The 15480-nt window shown below is 44.8% G+C and overlaps 1 protein-coding gene across 7 annotated transcripts in view; it reads right to left on the reverse strand.

Moving 5' to 3' along the window:
• ATRX (ATRX chromatin remodeler) overlaps window positions 1–15480 on the reverse strand; it is a 643287-nt gene that overhangs the window by 316170 nt on the left and 311637 nt on the right. For all 7 annotated transcript variants that reach the window (XM_033946347.1, XM_033946348.1, XM_033946345.1 and 4 more), the window contains one exon: window positions 1991–2137. In XM_033946347.1, coding sequence (XP_033802238.1) covers window positions 1991–2137 — 147 coding nt within the window. The remainder of the gene's footprint in view (window positions 1–1990; window positions 2138–15480) is intronic.

The raw sequence follows: 15480 nt of genomic DNA on the forward strand, positions 1-15480 counted from the left end.
CCCCCTGTGTCATTCTCTAGCTGACAGCTTTCAATGCTAGTCTATAATCAAGATCTGCATATAGTACTATACTTGTCTGTTCCTAGCTACTGGAGAACAGTAAGCTTCCCCCCCCCATCAACCTGTTTAAGATCGGCTCCAGGCAGTGCTACTACAGCACCATGCTTTAGTCTCAGAAGTGAAGAAGCATACTTCTTTGTATACCCCTTCATACACAAGCTTGGACATTTTATTTTGGACAAGATGGGGGAGATGATGGAGAGGGGAGATGGACTTGGTGGGGGAGTGAGAGATGGATTGGTGGGGAAAGGATAGATGGACTGGTGGAGAAGGGAGAGGGAGAGATGGACTTGGAGGAAGAGCGCAAAATGGGGAGAGGGAGAGATGAACAATGCAGAGATAGCACAGGTGGGATAGCAGAGGGATTCCAACAGTTGAAGGCAGTCTGTTGACATATGAATTCATATCAAGCCACAACATTTAGCAATTCAAGAGATTAGGGCAGTGTATCACAAACTGTGTGCCTCCTGAGATTTCAGGTGTGCTGCAGTGTACCAGGAAGGAGGAGAGATGCCAGCGTCAGCTGACTGCCTACAGGACGTACCTCTCGTAGGCAGTCAGCTGGCACTGGTGCCTCTCCTTCTCTCCAGCCCTCTTCCTTGCTGGCACCACCCCATGTTTCTAATTGGATGTTCCTATTTTTGACATGGTATTGCCTTGGTTAAATAAAATGTTCAAACTTTATAAAAACTATGACATTGAAATCAAATAAATTTAAAAAAAAAAAAAAAAAGATTCAACAGGGCAAATCGAAATATTTTTCCTGAAGTGGGCAGCACTAGTCCCAACCAATACCATATTTTCACTCATATAACACGCATACGCGTATAGCGCGCGGGTCCAAAACATTTCAGTAAAAAATTTTTTATATAGCACGCACACGCGTATACCGCGCATGCTGCTATAACCTCCTCCCACTCCCGCTTACTCTTCTGGCCTGCGAACCGGCATCCTCCCCCCCGCTCGCGTCACCCCTCCCTCCCCCATGATTCTACATCCCCCCCAGCACCGTAAAACATCTCTTACCCGATTGGGCACCGGCACCAGCACCAATGCACAGGACGTGCCAGTGCCCGAAGATCCTCCCTCGTTGTTGCTGGGCTGGGCGGTGCGAGGGAGATCCTCCTTCTTCCTTGTGCCGGGCTGGACTGGGCTTTGAGCATTTGCGCATGCTCAAAGCCTTCTGGTCTCGCTCTGGACTGGCCTTTGAGCATTTGCGCATGCTCAAAGCCTTCTGGTCTCGCTCTCTCCGAGATTCATCTCGGAGAGAGCGAGACCAGAAGGCTTTGAGCATGCGCAAATGCTCAAAGCCCAGTCCAGCCTGGCACAAGGAAGAAGGAGGATCTCCCTCACACCGCCCAGCCCAGCCCAGCAACAACAAGGGAGGATCTTCGGGCACTGGCACGTCCTGTGCATTGGTGCTGGTGCCGGTGCCCAATCGAGTAAGAGATGTTTTGCGGTGCTGGGGGGGATGTAGGATCACGGGGGAGGGGGGGTGACGCGAGCGGGGGGGAGGATGCCGGTTTGCAGGAGGGATGCCAGATCAGAATGAAAAAAAAAAAATTGTACAACGCGCTCACACCTATAACGCGCACGGTTTGTAAAATAGTGTATAACGCGCGCGTTATATGCGTGAAAATACGGTAAATAATAGTGTGAACTTTTCTTGCCCAACTATCCCAGGCACAGTCTAGGCAACCTAGACCAGCTAAAGCAAGAGAGTAATAATATATTTTTTATACCCGGTGCAATCAGTATGTTACTTAATGGAATATATCAGCTTCTAAGAGGACTGCTACTGAATGCGTTTTACAAATCTTTTGGATAAATGTGGATTTTTTTTTCCTGTTACTGATGAAAAATGTAATCAAATTAAAATTATCCAACTTTAAGACAAAGGCAATAAACCTGAAGTTTTAAAATAGAATACCTGTAGGCTTTCATCATCTTCTAAACCATCTTGCCACTTCTCAAATTCATTTGTCCAGTTCAAAACTGTATTTAATGGACATACTACTAGGGCAGTGCTAAAATCCAACTTTTCACATAGCAGAACCGTATGGAGAAAAGCTACCACCTGAGAATAGAGAAGCATACATTATATATACCTGTAAAAAGTTTGAAAATATGTTTTTATAAAATTGCTGAGGCATCTACATGCATAAAAGAATGTGCTTCCTGTTTTATAGCATTTGCTTTTATGTGATATGGTGGCAAATCTATAACTGGGTGCCCTATTCTATGAAGGGGAACACAGATACCTACTTTCCATTATAGAATACTCATGTAACAAGAGAAAATAACATGCCTATAAATTAGGTGCAATCACTTATGCCAACCATAAAGTTGGCATGTGTGCACCTAAGTACCAGAAAATTCACTTACCTGCACATTATGTGCTCTCCTTGAACAACCCCACCCATAACACTAATAAGTGCTCTTTGATCCTATTCTTAATTTTAAACTGTCTGGTTATAGGTTTTGCTGCCTGATTTCTAGTCTCTAAACTTTAATTACTTAGTTAAACTGTGCTGACTATGGCCAGGATTCACTAAACCAACAAACCGTGCATGGGAGTGTTGGCCAAAGAAAATATAATTTGAAATACAAAATGGCCAAAGTGCCCATCCCATCTGGAGAAAAAATCCAGACAGTAGCGAGAAGTGAAGGTATGATCTGAGGATCAAGTGGCAGCTGTACAGAGTTACCCAAAGAGGTAGGTAAAAGGAGAAACAAAAGCTGCCAGAACTCAAACTCAGGAGACTGGGACATGAAATCCCCATGCCAGTCCAGTCTGAGTATAGCAGAATGAAAGGCAGGCAATCAGCCAGGTGAAAATCATTCTCATGAATATAGGATACCCGAACTGGGCTGAATCAAAAGAAAAGTTAGGGAGAAAATCACTGTGGTTTTGACTTGTGAATTAAGGAGGACATAAAAACCCACTTACATTCCAAAAGTATACAAAGCAAGAGCTCCCGTAGGTGAACGAGGTGCAGGAAACAACACAGACAGAAGAACTAACTGAGTGAGATGAAAATAGTAGAAGAGACTGTGGACATGAACACAGAATCATCTTGGTATGATGAAAAACTGGTAAGGATGAATCTGCTAGCATTGCATGAAATTCACCGACCCTCCTGGCCGAGGTGAGAGACAAAGAAAAACCATTTTACAGGTAATAATTCAAGTTGGGCTGACATCATTACTACAAATGGTAGTAGCAATAAACAGGAAAGAACTACAGGAAGAGTCCAAACAACAGAAGGAGACCGTAGAGATGGTTTCACAGGGAAAAGAAATTGTATCAGAAACCTAAAAAGGCTATAGCCCAAACGACAGGGGACAGTATGAGGTGTGGTTGCACACATGGAAAACCCCTGTCATGAATCTGGAAACCAGAGGAGAAACAGAAAGAGGTTGCCCCTCGATAGATCAAGGGAAAAAATGCAATAGCAATAAAAAGAAGTCTGAGAGATATAGACTCAAGGCTAGAATCAAACAGAGAAAAAATACCACCGCTAGGAAGGTGGAAACAGGCAGATAAAAAAGACCCAGGAAAGAAACCAAAACCACTTTTGATATAAATAAGAGTGAGTGGCTGGGGTACCGGAGACATCCAGAAATCAACAAACGGGCTGAGAAAGATGTAATGAAACAGACGCAGCAGAAGGAAAAACCAATGAAGATTAGAATAAATCAAAGATTCCTGAGTCAGAGTGAACCGAGTAGGAAAAGTAGAAGACAGGGCTCCCTAAAAATTGAGTTGAAGAAGAAGGGAGAACCCATGTTGGCAGGGCCACCATGAAGTAAAGAGCAGCATGGTGATCACATCTCTCGTGAGCTTGAATAAAATGCTCAGAGAAGAAGCGGAGGAAATGCCCATAACAATATGCCCGACCAAACCAGGAGAAAAGTAAAAAAAGATGAAAGAATCCTGCTAAAATTGTCTGTTAGGAAATTCAGCTCCCCATGAACAGCAGCAAGAGCAGATAGCAAATTGCCCCTCAAGCTCATAAAAACAGGGCCTCTTGACAAAACAGGAGAGCGCCCTAGTCTCCTTGCTCAATTACATGTAGTGTATAGCCACTGAATTGACTGTGCAAGGGAGGAGGATTGGAGGACAGAGTAGATGATGAAAAAACCATGATGACCTACAAACATCACTCGAAAAATTAGGAAATGGATGGGAAATTTCTGAGGCCTGACAGTCGAAAGACCCTGAGGCTGCAGATTGCCCATATGAACCACCCATGCAGAAAAAAGATGCATCAGGCATGATGACCATGCAAGTAGGGGACAAATAAAAAAGGGGACCTCCGGATAGATTAGAGGAGATCAGCCATAATAGAAGCAATTGCAGATCAAAGATATACATGCTTTGAGAGACAAGCCCTCACTGATACCACTGGAAAACAAAAGACCACTGAGGAGTACAATAAGGTAGTCCGACCCATTTCATAACAGAAAACAGGAGAAGCCCCTTTGCTCAAAAGAATCATCATGTGTCTGGCAGGAAAAGATTGAAAAAAGAAACAACTGCGGACCCAGACAGATGAGAGATTGAAAACAATCCGAAAGAAGAAACACTCTCAGAAGAGTGATATCAAGGAGTACCCCAATGAAACACAGACATGAATGCGGGTATGGAAACTGAAAATCTAAAGAAAATTAGATGGCCGAGAAAAGCGTCTGAACCATACCCCAGGAAAAAAACAACCGGGGAAAAAACAGCCAGCACAATCAGACGGCTCCTAAAGAATCTGGAAGCAAATGCCAGTCTACTGGCAAGTAGAACTGAAAAGCAAAGCTTGAAAGCCGTATGAATAAGAGCATGTAGCGGCTACCTGGAAAACCAGGAAGCAGAGCCATGAGGTCTGAGATCCATAAAATAAACACAGTCGTCCCGTGTCCTTGAAAATTAACAGAAAGAAGGGATGAGAATGCCTAATTCCAGTAATTGAAGAGAACCTTTCAAGGAGAATCCGCAGGAAAAAACAGGAAGGACTGCATAAGATCCCACGGAGACTCTCAAGAGAAAACAGAGAGATCAGAGTGAAAACATTAAATATAAAAATCAACATATGAACAAAACTCATAGAGGCTAGGCTCATAGAAGTACATGAAGAACAGAAAAGACAGCTTCCGTGAAAGTGAAGACTGCTACACTGATGTGACCAGAGAAAACATACCTGGTCCTTTGTGCGAAGGAAAACATATCCAAGCACAGTCCCAGGAACACCAAAAAATGTTCCCCAAATCAGACATATTCAATAACCTGTCCTGGTGAGTGAGAATAAAAACAGATACTCAATTGCAGACCAGATCTGCAAGAAAAGGTACTGAAAACATAGACACTGTATGGAGAGAAATTGAAAAGTGGCTACATGCAATGTGTGCACAAATGTATGCCAAAGAAAACCAGTCAGGTAAAAGAGGAATCTAGCAAGTCCATTAAGCTATCCGGTCCCTAGTCTACTCTGCTCAGAAAGGCAGAGGCCTACACACTAACCGATAGAAAGAACACTACTAGGAGGGAAAAAATGACACATGTTGACTGCTTCAAAAGACGTGTCAAAAAAGTCCTGTAGATATCATGGAAGGGAAGCAAACAAACCTTCAGCAGATAACTACAACCCAAGGAAAAGAAATCCTTAGAGAAGGAAATGACTGAACAGAGTCAACCTATAAAGGAATGCGTTTACAGACAAATCCCAAAGGGATCTGTAAAAATTGAATGGTATTCCTTTTTTTTTTTAACCCCACGGAAGGGAAAAAAGAATATGTGAGTTAGAAGCACCCACCACTTCAGAGAGATGGGATGTAGTGCCAAAAGACACCCCTACCCTCTCAGCAAGACAATCCCAATACAGTCAGGGAGTTGATGTCGAAGGTCGAATACAGCTCAATGACTGCAAAAGCCTTCCGATACCATAGCAATACCAACACCAGTAATCGCAACGACAACTGGCGTCGCGTTGTAGGAGTTAGCAAAAGTAAAGGAGACTCCTGGGAAAATGCTACAGGTATCAACAACTCCACCAGATCAGCACCAGAAGAGACGGTGTCAACATGGAGTACGACGCGAACAATTGGAAACACAGCTGAGCATGTCGACGTCGAGAAAAGAGCTCCCACATATCGACAAGGGTGTCGATGCGGACATCGACATGGACCATATATGTCGATATCGACATAGGCGCTGACAACATTCATAGAGGTTGACACCAATCCTAGACGTCGACGTGACAGGTACAGTGAAAACATGCCGGCATCGACTTGAGTCGCGCACATGAAAGAAACACTGTGAAAAAGAAAGCACCAGTACCAATGGATGCAGTGCCGGTACCATTGTACTACACTCCAGAGATGAAAATGCCGGTATCAAGGCACACATTACAAAAGGAGCAGACCCACGACCGGTACCATTGGTGTCGCTCCGGAGTAGAAAGAAATAACACCGGTAGTAGAAAGAAAAAACACCGGTGCCCCTGGTCCTTGACTGGTACCATAGGTGTCGCTCCCAAGTAGAAAAAACACCGGTACCCTAGGCCCATGACCGGTACCATCGGTGTCGCTCCACAATTCCAAGATGAACATGCCTGTATCAAGGCAGGCATCGACATCGAAGCGGAGCCAGAAACAGGGCTGAAAAGAAGTCGGCAGGACTAGACTCACTGCTACAATGACCTGAAGCCTACTGAAGAAAGCAGAACCAACTTACCAAGAGAGGATCGGGTCACAGGTGGTGCGGACTGGAAGAACGGTGCTGGAATTGCACTGGGCACCGGATCACTGACATCAGCTGGTGAGGGATTCCTGGGCACCGAAACACTGAAGTCGACCAGTGCCGGATTCCGGGCAGTGTCGACAGAAAACTGCTTCTGAAGAATCCACATGGAAATACGATGTGGAAAAAAGCAAGGGAAGAAAAAAAAATCGGCAAGGCCGAAATCCCGACAATGCCAAAATCACAGAAGGATGTCGGTGAAGACAAGTTTCACAACAAAACAATCGCATGGAAGAAAATTAAGCAGGAGAAACCTGCACAGAACAAGAGCCATAAAGTGGGGAGAAAACAATACAGCAATCCACAAGGACCCTCCAAGCCAAACCAACAATGGTTAAAGAAAAAATAAACAAACTATAATATAATTAATTTTGTTGATAAAAGAAGAGACTAAAAAACCAGAAAACCGCGAGAGTGGGAAGGCAGCGAAAAGGAAAAAAATTTTCAACAACTGTTGAAAACGCGACTTCTTAGCTCTGCGGAAACTCAGAAACTGAGGGACCGCACGTCTACATTGGGCGGAAAGGCACTCGCGCATGTGCGGTACGGGCTATCGAGAATTTTCCAAGTTCTTGAAGTGTCCGTACCAGGGCTCTGTCGGTGACATCACCCATCAGTGAGAATATGCTGCCTGCTTGTCCTGGGAGAATCAAGAATACTCCTCAGTCAATACTCATTCCAACCAATCAAGATGACTTTATTCAGTGTAATCATTGTGGTGCTTTAGTTCCAAGACATACCATCTAGAGGCTTAAGCCATTAGAACTTAAGAATAGCCTTACTGGGTCAGACTAATGGTCCAACAAGCTCAGTAGCCCGTTCTCATGGTGGCCAATCCAGGTCACTAATACCTGGCCAAAACCAAGAGTAGCAACATTACATGCTATCAATCCAGGGCAAGCAGTGGCTTCCCCCATGTCTATCTCAATAACAGACTATGGACTTTTCCTCAAGGAAATTGTCCAAATCTTTCAAAGAAACATGACGGCAGATAAAGGCCAAATGGATCATCTAGTCTGCCCATCCACAGTAATCATTATTTCGCTATTTGCACTTACCATAACCTATTTGCTCTTACCACAACCTCTGACAATGTGTTCCAGGGCTTAACTATTCTCAGAGTGAATAAAATTTCCTCCTATTGGTTTTAAAAGTATTTCCGTGTAACTTCATCAAGTGTCCTCTAGTCTTCGTAATTTTTGACGGAGCGCAAAATTGATCCACTTGTACCCGTTCTACTCCACTCAGGATATTGTAGACTTCAATCATATCTCTCCTCAACTGTCTCTTTTCCAAGTTGAAGAGCCCTAACTGTTTTAGGCTTTCCTCATATGAGAGATGTTCCATTCCCTTCACCATCTTGGCTGCTCTTCTTTGAACCTTTTCTAGCACCACTATATCTTTCTTGAGATAAGGAGACCAGAATTGAACGCAATACACCAGATGAGGTCACACCATGGAGCGATACAGGGGCATTATAACATTCTTAGTCTTGTTAACAATTCCTTTTTTAATAATTCCCAGCATCCTGCTGCCACCACACATTGGACAGAAGGTTTCATTATATTGTCTACAATGATGCCCATATCCTTTTCTTGGGCGCTAACCTCCAAAGTGGACCCTAGCATCCGGTAACTGTAATTCAGGTTATTCTTCACAATGTGCAGCACTTTGCATTTGTCCACATTAAGGGCTCCTTTTACAAAGCCGCGCTAGCAGTTTTAATGCACGCACCGGATTAGCACGCGCTAGCCACTACTATCAAAAACTCCATTGGCTACCCCTAGAGGCGCGAATCCTGTTTAAGTTCGCTTGTCTATGTTATAAATCAATATTTGGTCTGGCCATGACCTACATGGTTTCCCACTTCAATCTAGCAAGTTATCTTAGGCCCACACGAAGAATATATATGTTCACTTATCCGACAATAAAAGTCTGCCACTACAAAAGATTCTTAGACAGAACTCTTGCCTTCCAGGCAGGCAAATGGAACGACTGGCTTAGTAACATTTTCACGCTCTCTTCATCCTACTTCAATTTTAGAAAACTATTAAAAACGAGTCTGTTCAATCGATTTGTTAACTAAGAATCTACTCAGCACTGCTTATTTAATCTTAAGAACTTTATAGCTTTCACATTCTTTATTATGTGAAATTGTATTGCTGACTTTGATTGTAACCTCTTCGCTGATTGTCCAGCGCCTCTTGCTGTAAAACGCCTCGAATTTATATGGCTTTGGCGGTATATAAGAATAAAATTATTATTATTATCATCATCTACCGCCTGCTCAAAAGGAGGCAGTAGCAGCTAGCGTGTGCAGCAATTTAGCATGCGCTATTCCATGCGTTAAGGCCTTAGAGCCCTAAATTTTATCTTCCACTTGGATGCTAGTCTTCCAATTTCCTAAGGTCCGCCTGCACTTTTTCACAATCCGCACGCATTTTAACAACTTTGAACAGTTTAGTGTCATCTGCAAATTTAATCACCTCACTCATCGTTCCAATTTCCAGATCATTTATAAATAAGTTAAATACCATTGGTCCTAGTACTGACCCCTGCGGCACTCCACTGTTTACTTTCCTCCATTGCGACAAACGACCATTTAACCCTACCCTGTTTTCTATCCAATAACCAATTCCTTATCCACAACTGAACTTTGCCACCTATCCCATGACTCTTTAATTTTCTCAGGAGCCTCTCATGAAGAACTTTATCAAAAGCTTTCTGAAAATCTAAATACACTATATCAACTGGCTCACCTTTATCCACATGTTTATTCACACATTCAAAGAAGTCAAGCAAATTCGTGAGGCAAGATCTCCCTCGGCTGAACACACGCTGATTCCGTCTCAAATCATGTTTGTGTACGTGATCCACAATTTTATTTTTTATAATCATTTCTACCATTTTGCCCAGCACTGAAGTGAACCTTACTGGCCTGCAATTTCCCGGATCTTACCTGGAGCCCTTTCAAAAAAAAAAAATCGGCGTAACATTGGCCACCCTCCAATCTTCAGGTACTATAGACAATTTTAGCGACCGGTTACAGATCACTAACAGCAGGTCAGCAATTTCATGTTTGAGTTCTGGTCCTGGCGATTTATCACCTTTTAACTTGTCATATTGGCTCAGTATATCTTCCAGATTCACCAAGATTTCTTTCAGTTACTCAGAATCATTATCCTTGAAAACCATTTCCGGTTCAGGTAGATCTCTTACATCTTCTTCCGTAAAGACCAAAGCAAAATATTCATTCAGTCTTTCCGCTATGGCCTTATCCTCCCTGAGCATCCCTTTTGCTCCTTGGTCATCCACTACTGCAGCGACCATCGAAGAGATGAGTTTACAGAAATGTGTTGTGAGAGTGGATCTGTTGCTTGAGACCACTGAGTCTAGAGTCCATTGAGGTGTCCTGAGATGGAGGCTCGCCAGAGCAGTCACGTGAACCGTAGATGCCATGTGGCCCAGAAGAACCATTATTTCTCTGGCAGATATGGACTGGAGCTTGTCCACTTGATGACAAAGCTGAATTAAAGTATCCTGATGATCCAGCGGAAGGAATGTTTATGTTTAATAAAGCACAGTTACTTACCGTAACAGGTGTTATCCAGGGACAGCAGGCAGATATTCTCACATGTGGGTGACATCATCCACAGAGCCCCGATGCGGACAGCCTCGCAAGCAGACTTCCTTGTAGAACTTCAGAAAGATTGCGACTGCCGCATTGCGCATGCACGAGTGCCTTCCTGCCCAACCTAGTTCAGATAGATAGCTAAGAAGCCAACCAGAGGAAGTGGGTCGGTTGTGAGAATACCTGCCTGCTGTCCCTGGATAGCACCTGTTCCGGTAAGTAACTATGCTTTATCCCAGGACACGCAGGCAGCATATTCTCACATGTGGGTGACCGCCAAACTAACCAAAATAGGATGGTGGGAGAGTTGGCAAAGCACAGTTACTTACCGTAACAGTTGTTATCCAGGGACAGCAGGCAGCTATTCTCACATATGGGTGACATCACCGATGGAGCCCGGATGCGGACAGCCTCGCAAACAGACTTGCTTTTAGAAACTTAGAAGTTTTGAATCAGCCACACCGTGCATGCGCGAGTGTCTTCCCGCCCAGCGCAGGGCGAGTCTCCTCAGTTCAGATTAGAGAATGACACGGTGGCGGTTTACCCGCGGCTACTGCATTTAGCTGTGGGTAACCCGCCGAAACGGTGAAAGAAATATAGCAGTGGCTGCGGGGACGGGGACAAGGCCATTCACCGCCCCGTGGAGCGGTGAATGGTCTTGTCTCCGCAGTGAGGCATCAAGGATCGCGCAGTCCCCGCAGCCCCACCCGCCCGATGGTAGCGTTTAGTCCGATCCCTCCCTCCAGCTCACCTTAGATTGCAGGCTTTCTTTTTCGGCGACCTGCGCAGCTGCTCAGTATTCAATCTTCTGCTCTGACGCAACCGGAAACAGGAAGTTGCAGCAGAGCAGAAGATTGAACACTGAGTAACCGCGCGTGCGCTGCTCTTTGAAAGCGTGCAGGTCGCCGAAAAAGAAAGCCTGCAAACTAAGGTGAGCTGGAGGGAGGGAGCGGGCTAAACGCTACCATCGGGCGGGTGGGGGCTATGGGGACCGCGCGATCGCTGTGTAACTGCCTCTGTTTAGCATTTCTTGTAGGAGTATGTTGTCCCATTTTGGTCAGATTGGTGATCTGATTTTTATAACCCCCCCCAATGATTCTGGAATCCTATAATTCCTTCTCTGACCTTCATCCCTCAGCGTGACAGCAGCACTGTATTTGGGTTTTTTTTAAAATTGTGAAATAGTTTTATCTAATCAACGTGCTCTTTATAGTGGTGAGACGAGGGTTTGAGCAGAAAGCAGGAGCAGGCTTTCCTCATTTAGGTCCTGAACCAGGCCTGCTCAAAGATCTGTTAACCAACCTTAGCCAACACCTCAAACAAATTAGTTATTCAAAATATAATATTGTCAGCCAGTTCCAGCTCACACTGGAAGGAGGGAGTGAAAGGGAAAAGGATTCTGGGCCAAGGGGATGAAGATGGAAAGAAAAACTCACAGCAGGAAAGAAAGGGGAGGACAGGCAGGTGAGCCAGATGCTGGAAGCAGGGGAGGGGGAAGAAAGAGGGAGAGAAGCTACATGGGGTTGAAAAGCAGACACACTGATATGGAAGAGGAAGGGGAAATCTGGACACAGGAAAGTAACAGAAAGAGGGGAAATTATGTGCATGGGGCATAGGGACAGAGACATAAAGGGGACATGCCATGGGGATGGTATATGGACACAGGGGGGGGGCAATGGCACATATATAGGGGAGATATTAGAAATGGGGAAAATAGGAACACAGAAGCGAGATGGTTTGTGGGGATGGGACAGGGACCGAGCTCGCAGGCTCCAGTGGCTTGCACAAATTACATTGTAACGTGCCATGAAAATAAGAGGGAGGAAGGTAGATAGATAGGCCACATGAGAGGAGCTGAAGGGTGGTAGAAAGGAACAGATGGTAAAGGAGGGAGGGAAGGGTGGTGGTGGAAAGGAATAGAACAGACATTGAAGGAGGGTGGAGAGGAACAGACCCTGAAGGGAAATGTGGAAGACAGAGTGGGAAGAAGACAGATGCCAGACTATGGGGGAGCGGAGGGAAGAAGATGGGTGCTAGACCAATTGGGGGGGGGGGGGGTGAAGGGAGAGGCACAGTAACAGCAAATGGAAGACGCAGAGAGAAGACACACAGTGGATGGAAGGAATTGAATGAGAAGATGTGGAAAGCAGAAACCACACAACAAATGTAGAAAAAAAATTATATTTATTTATTTATTTTTTGCTTTAGGATAAAATAGTATATTAGTTGTGTTGATAAAAATTTATAAACAAAGCCCTACCAGCTGAACATCTCTTTCTCTAGTTCAGAAGCAGGAACTTTGATTTATAAGAAAGGAATAAGCTAAATATTACAGTACTAAGGCTTATATGAATGCTGCGGGGACGGTGACGGGGCGGTGAACGGAATGGCGGTGACGGGCCGGTGCAGAGGATGGGGGGACGGTGACGGGGCGGTGATGGGGACAGATTTTTTCCCCGTGTCATTCTCTAGTTCAGATAGCTAGTAGAGAAGCCAACCAGGGGAGGTGGGTGGATTGTGAGAATAGCTGCCTACTGTCTCTGGATAACAACTGTTATGGTAAGTAACTGTGCTTTATCCCAGGACAAGCAGGCTGCCTATTCTCACATATGGGTGACCTCCAAGCTAACCAAAATGGGATGGTGGGGGCGTTGGCAACTTAGGAGAAAAAACTTTGCAATACTCTTTGGCCAAAATGGCCATCCTGTCTGGAGAAAACATCCAGACAACAGTGAGAAGTGAAAGTATGAACCGAGGACCAAGTAGCAGCTTTGCAAATTTCCTCAATAGGTGTAGATCTGAGGAAAGCTACTGAAGCTGCCATTGCTCTGACTTTATGGGCTGTGACCTGACTCTGTAGTTGTAATCCAGCCTGGGCATAGCAGAAAGAGATACAAGCAGCCATCCAGTTGGAGATGGTACGCTTAGAGATTGGATGTCCCAACTTATTTGGATCGAAGTAGACAAAAAGTTGAGGAGCAGTTCTATGTGGTTTGGTGCGTTCCAAATAGAAGGCCAAAGCATATTTACAGTCCAGAGTATAAAGAGCTTATTCTCCAGGGTGAAAATGAGGCTTTGGAAAGAGCACTGGAAGAATAATGGATTGGTAGAGATGAAATTCTGAAACCACTATAGGTAGCAATTTAGGATGAGTACAGAGGACCACCTTGTCATGATGGAACACAGTGAAAGGTGGATCATCAACTAAAGCTTACAGCTCACTAACTCTTCGAGTAGATGTGAGGGAAATGAGAAACACCACTTTCCAAGTAAGATACTTCAGATGAGCCGTAGACATTGGTTCAAATGGAGGCTTTATCAATTGAGCAATAACAACATTGGGGTCCCAAACTACTGGAGGTGGTTTGAGAGGAGGTTTGACACTGAAGAGTCCTTTCATGAATCTGGAAACTACCGGATGAGCAGAGAGGGGTTTCCCTTCAATAGGCTGATGGAAAGCAACAATTGCACTGAGATGGATTCGGATCGATGTAGACTTGAGGCCAAGAGGTGGATACATGCAAAAGATAATCAAGCACAGAAGATAAGGAGGAATGTTGGGGCTCCTTATCACGAGAGATGCACCACGTAGAAAATCTAGTCCATTTTTGGTGGTAGCATTATCTAGTGCAGGGGTGTCCAACCTGCGGCCCAAGGGCCACATGTGGTCCCGTGAAGTATTATGTGTGGCTCTGGTCGAGGGCGATGCAGTGTTTTCCTCTGCTGCCGCCGGGTGTTTACCATCTTGCTGGCTCCCTCCTCTGTCTTGTTGCAGCATTTGCGCGTTTGTGCAGCCCCAGAAACATTTTTTTGGCCAATGCGGCCCAGGGAAGCCAAAAGGTTGGACACCCCTGGTCTGGTGATAGGCTTCCTAGAAGCCTCTAAAATGTCTCTTACAGGTTGAGAAAACTGAAAAGAAGTTATGTTGAGAGGTACCAAGCTATCAGGTGTACAGACTGCAGGTTGGGATGAAGCAGAGATCCCTGACTATGTGTAAGCAGAGACGGAAAAACTGGTAGAAGATATGGCTTCCTGCTGTGGAGTTGAAGTAGAAGGCAGTACCAAGGTTGTCTCGGCCATCGAGGAGCAATCAGAATCATGGTGGCATGAGTGTTCTTCAACTTGACTAGAGTCTCGAGAATGAGAGGGAATTGAGGGAATGCATACAGGAAGAGATTCGTCCATTCCAGTGAGAAAACATCTGCCTCGAGGTGATGAGCAGTGTTTTTCAACCTTTTTACACCTATGGAACGGCAGAAATAAAATAATTATTCTGTGGACCGGCATCGGTCTGTGGACCGACGGTTGAAGAACACTGGGCTAAGTTGTGGGCAAGACCCCGCCCATCTCTACCCAATCTCCACCCCAGACCCCGCCCCCATAATAGTATTAATTGTAACACTATTTTTTTCCATTCATTTTTCAAAGATACACAATATAATCTTATTAATAACACATAATGGTTAACCACAAAATTAAACTACACAAAGCACACTGACAGCAGATGTAAATTCTCAAAATTGACATAATTCAATCATTAAATTCAAAAATAAAATTATTTCCCCCTAACTTTATTTTCTCTCTCCCTCTATGCTATGCCTTACCTTCTGGCCTACTCCCGCCTAGCCATTTTATGCCGCCCCGGTATTATCTTCTGGTCGGCTCCCTCTTTCTCACTGATGCAGTGCACAAAGCTGTGAGCAGCAGCTCCTTGTGCATCCCTTGCCTCACCTGGAAGCCTTCCCTCTAACGTTGCAACGTCAGAAAGAAGGCTTCCGGTTCAGGAGCAGGACGCATGTAGGAGCCACTGCCTGTGGTTTTGTGCACTGAATCAGTGAGGAAGAGGGAGCTGTCTCGAAGATAACGCCACATCAATCGCACCATGGAACAGCGGTACAAAAACACTGTTTTGGGCCGGATGCATATGTTGGCCCTGTGGACCCAGCAGGAAATTTCTGTGAACCGGTAGTTGAAGAACACTGTCCAAGAGCAGAACTGA

This window comes from Geotrypetes seraphini, chromosome 5 (assembly GCF_902459505.1).
Source record: "Geotrypetes seraphini chromosome 5, aGeoSer1.1, whole genome shotgun sequence".
NCBI classification, from domain to species: Eukaryota; Metazoa; Chordata; class Amphibia; order Gymnophiona; family Dermophiidae; genus Geotrypetes; species Geotrypetes seraphini.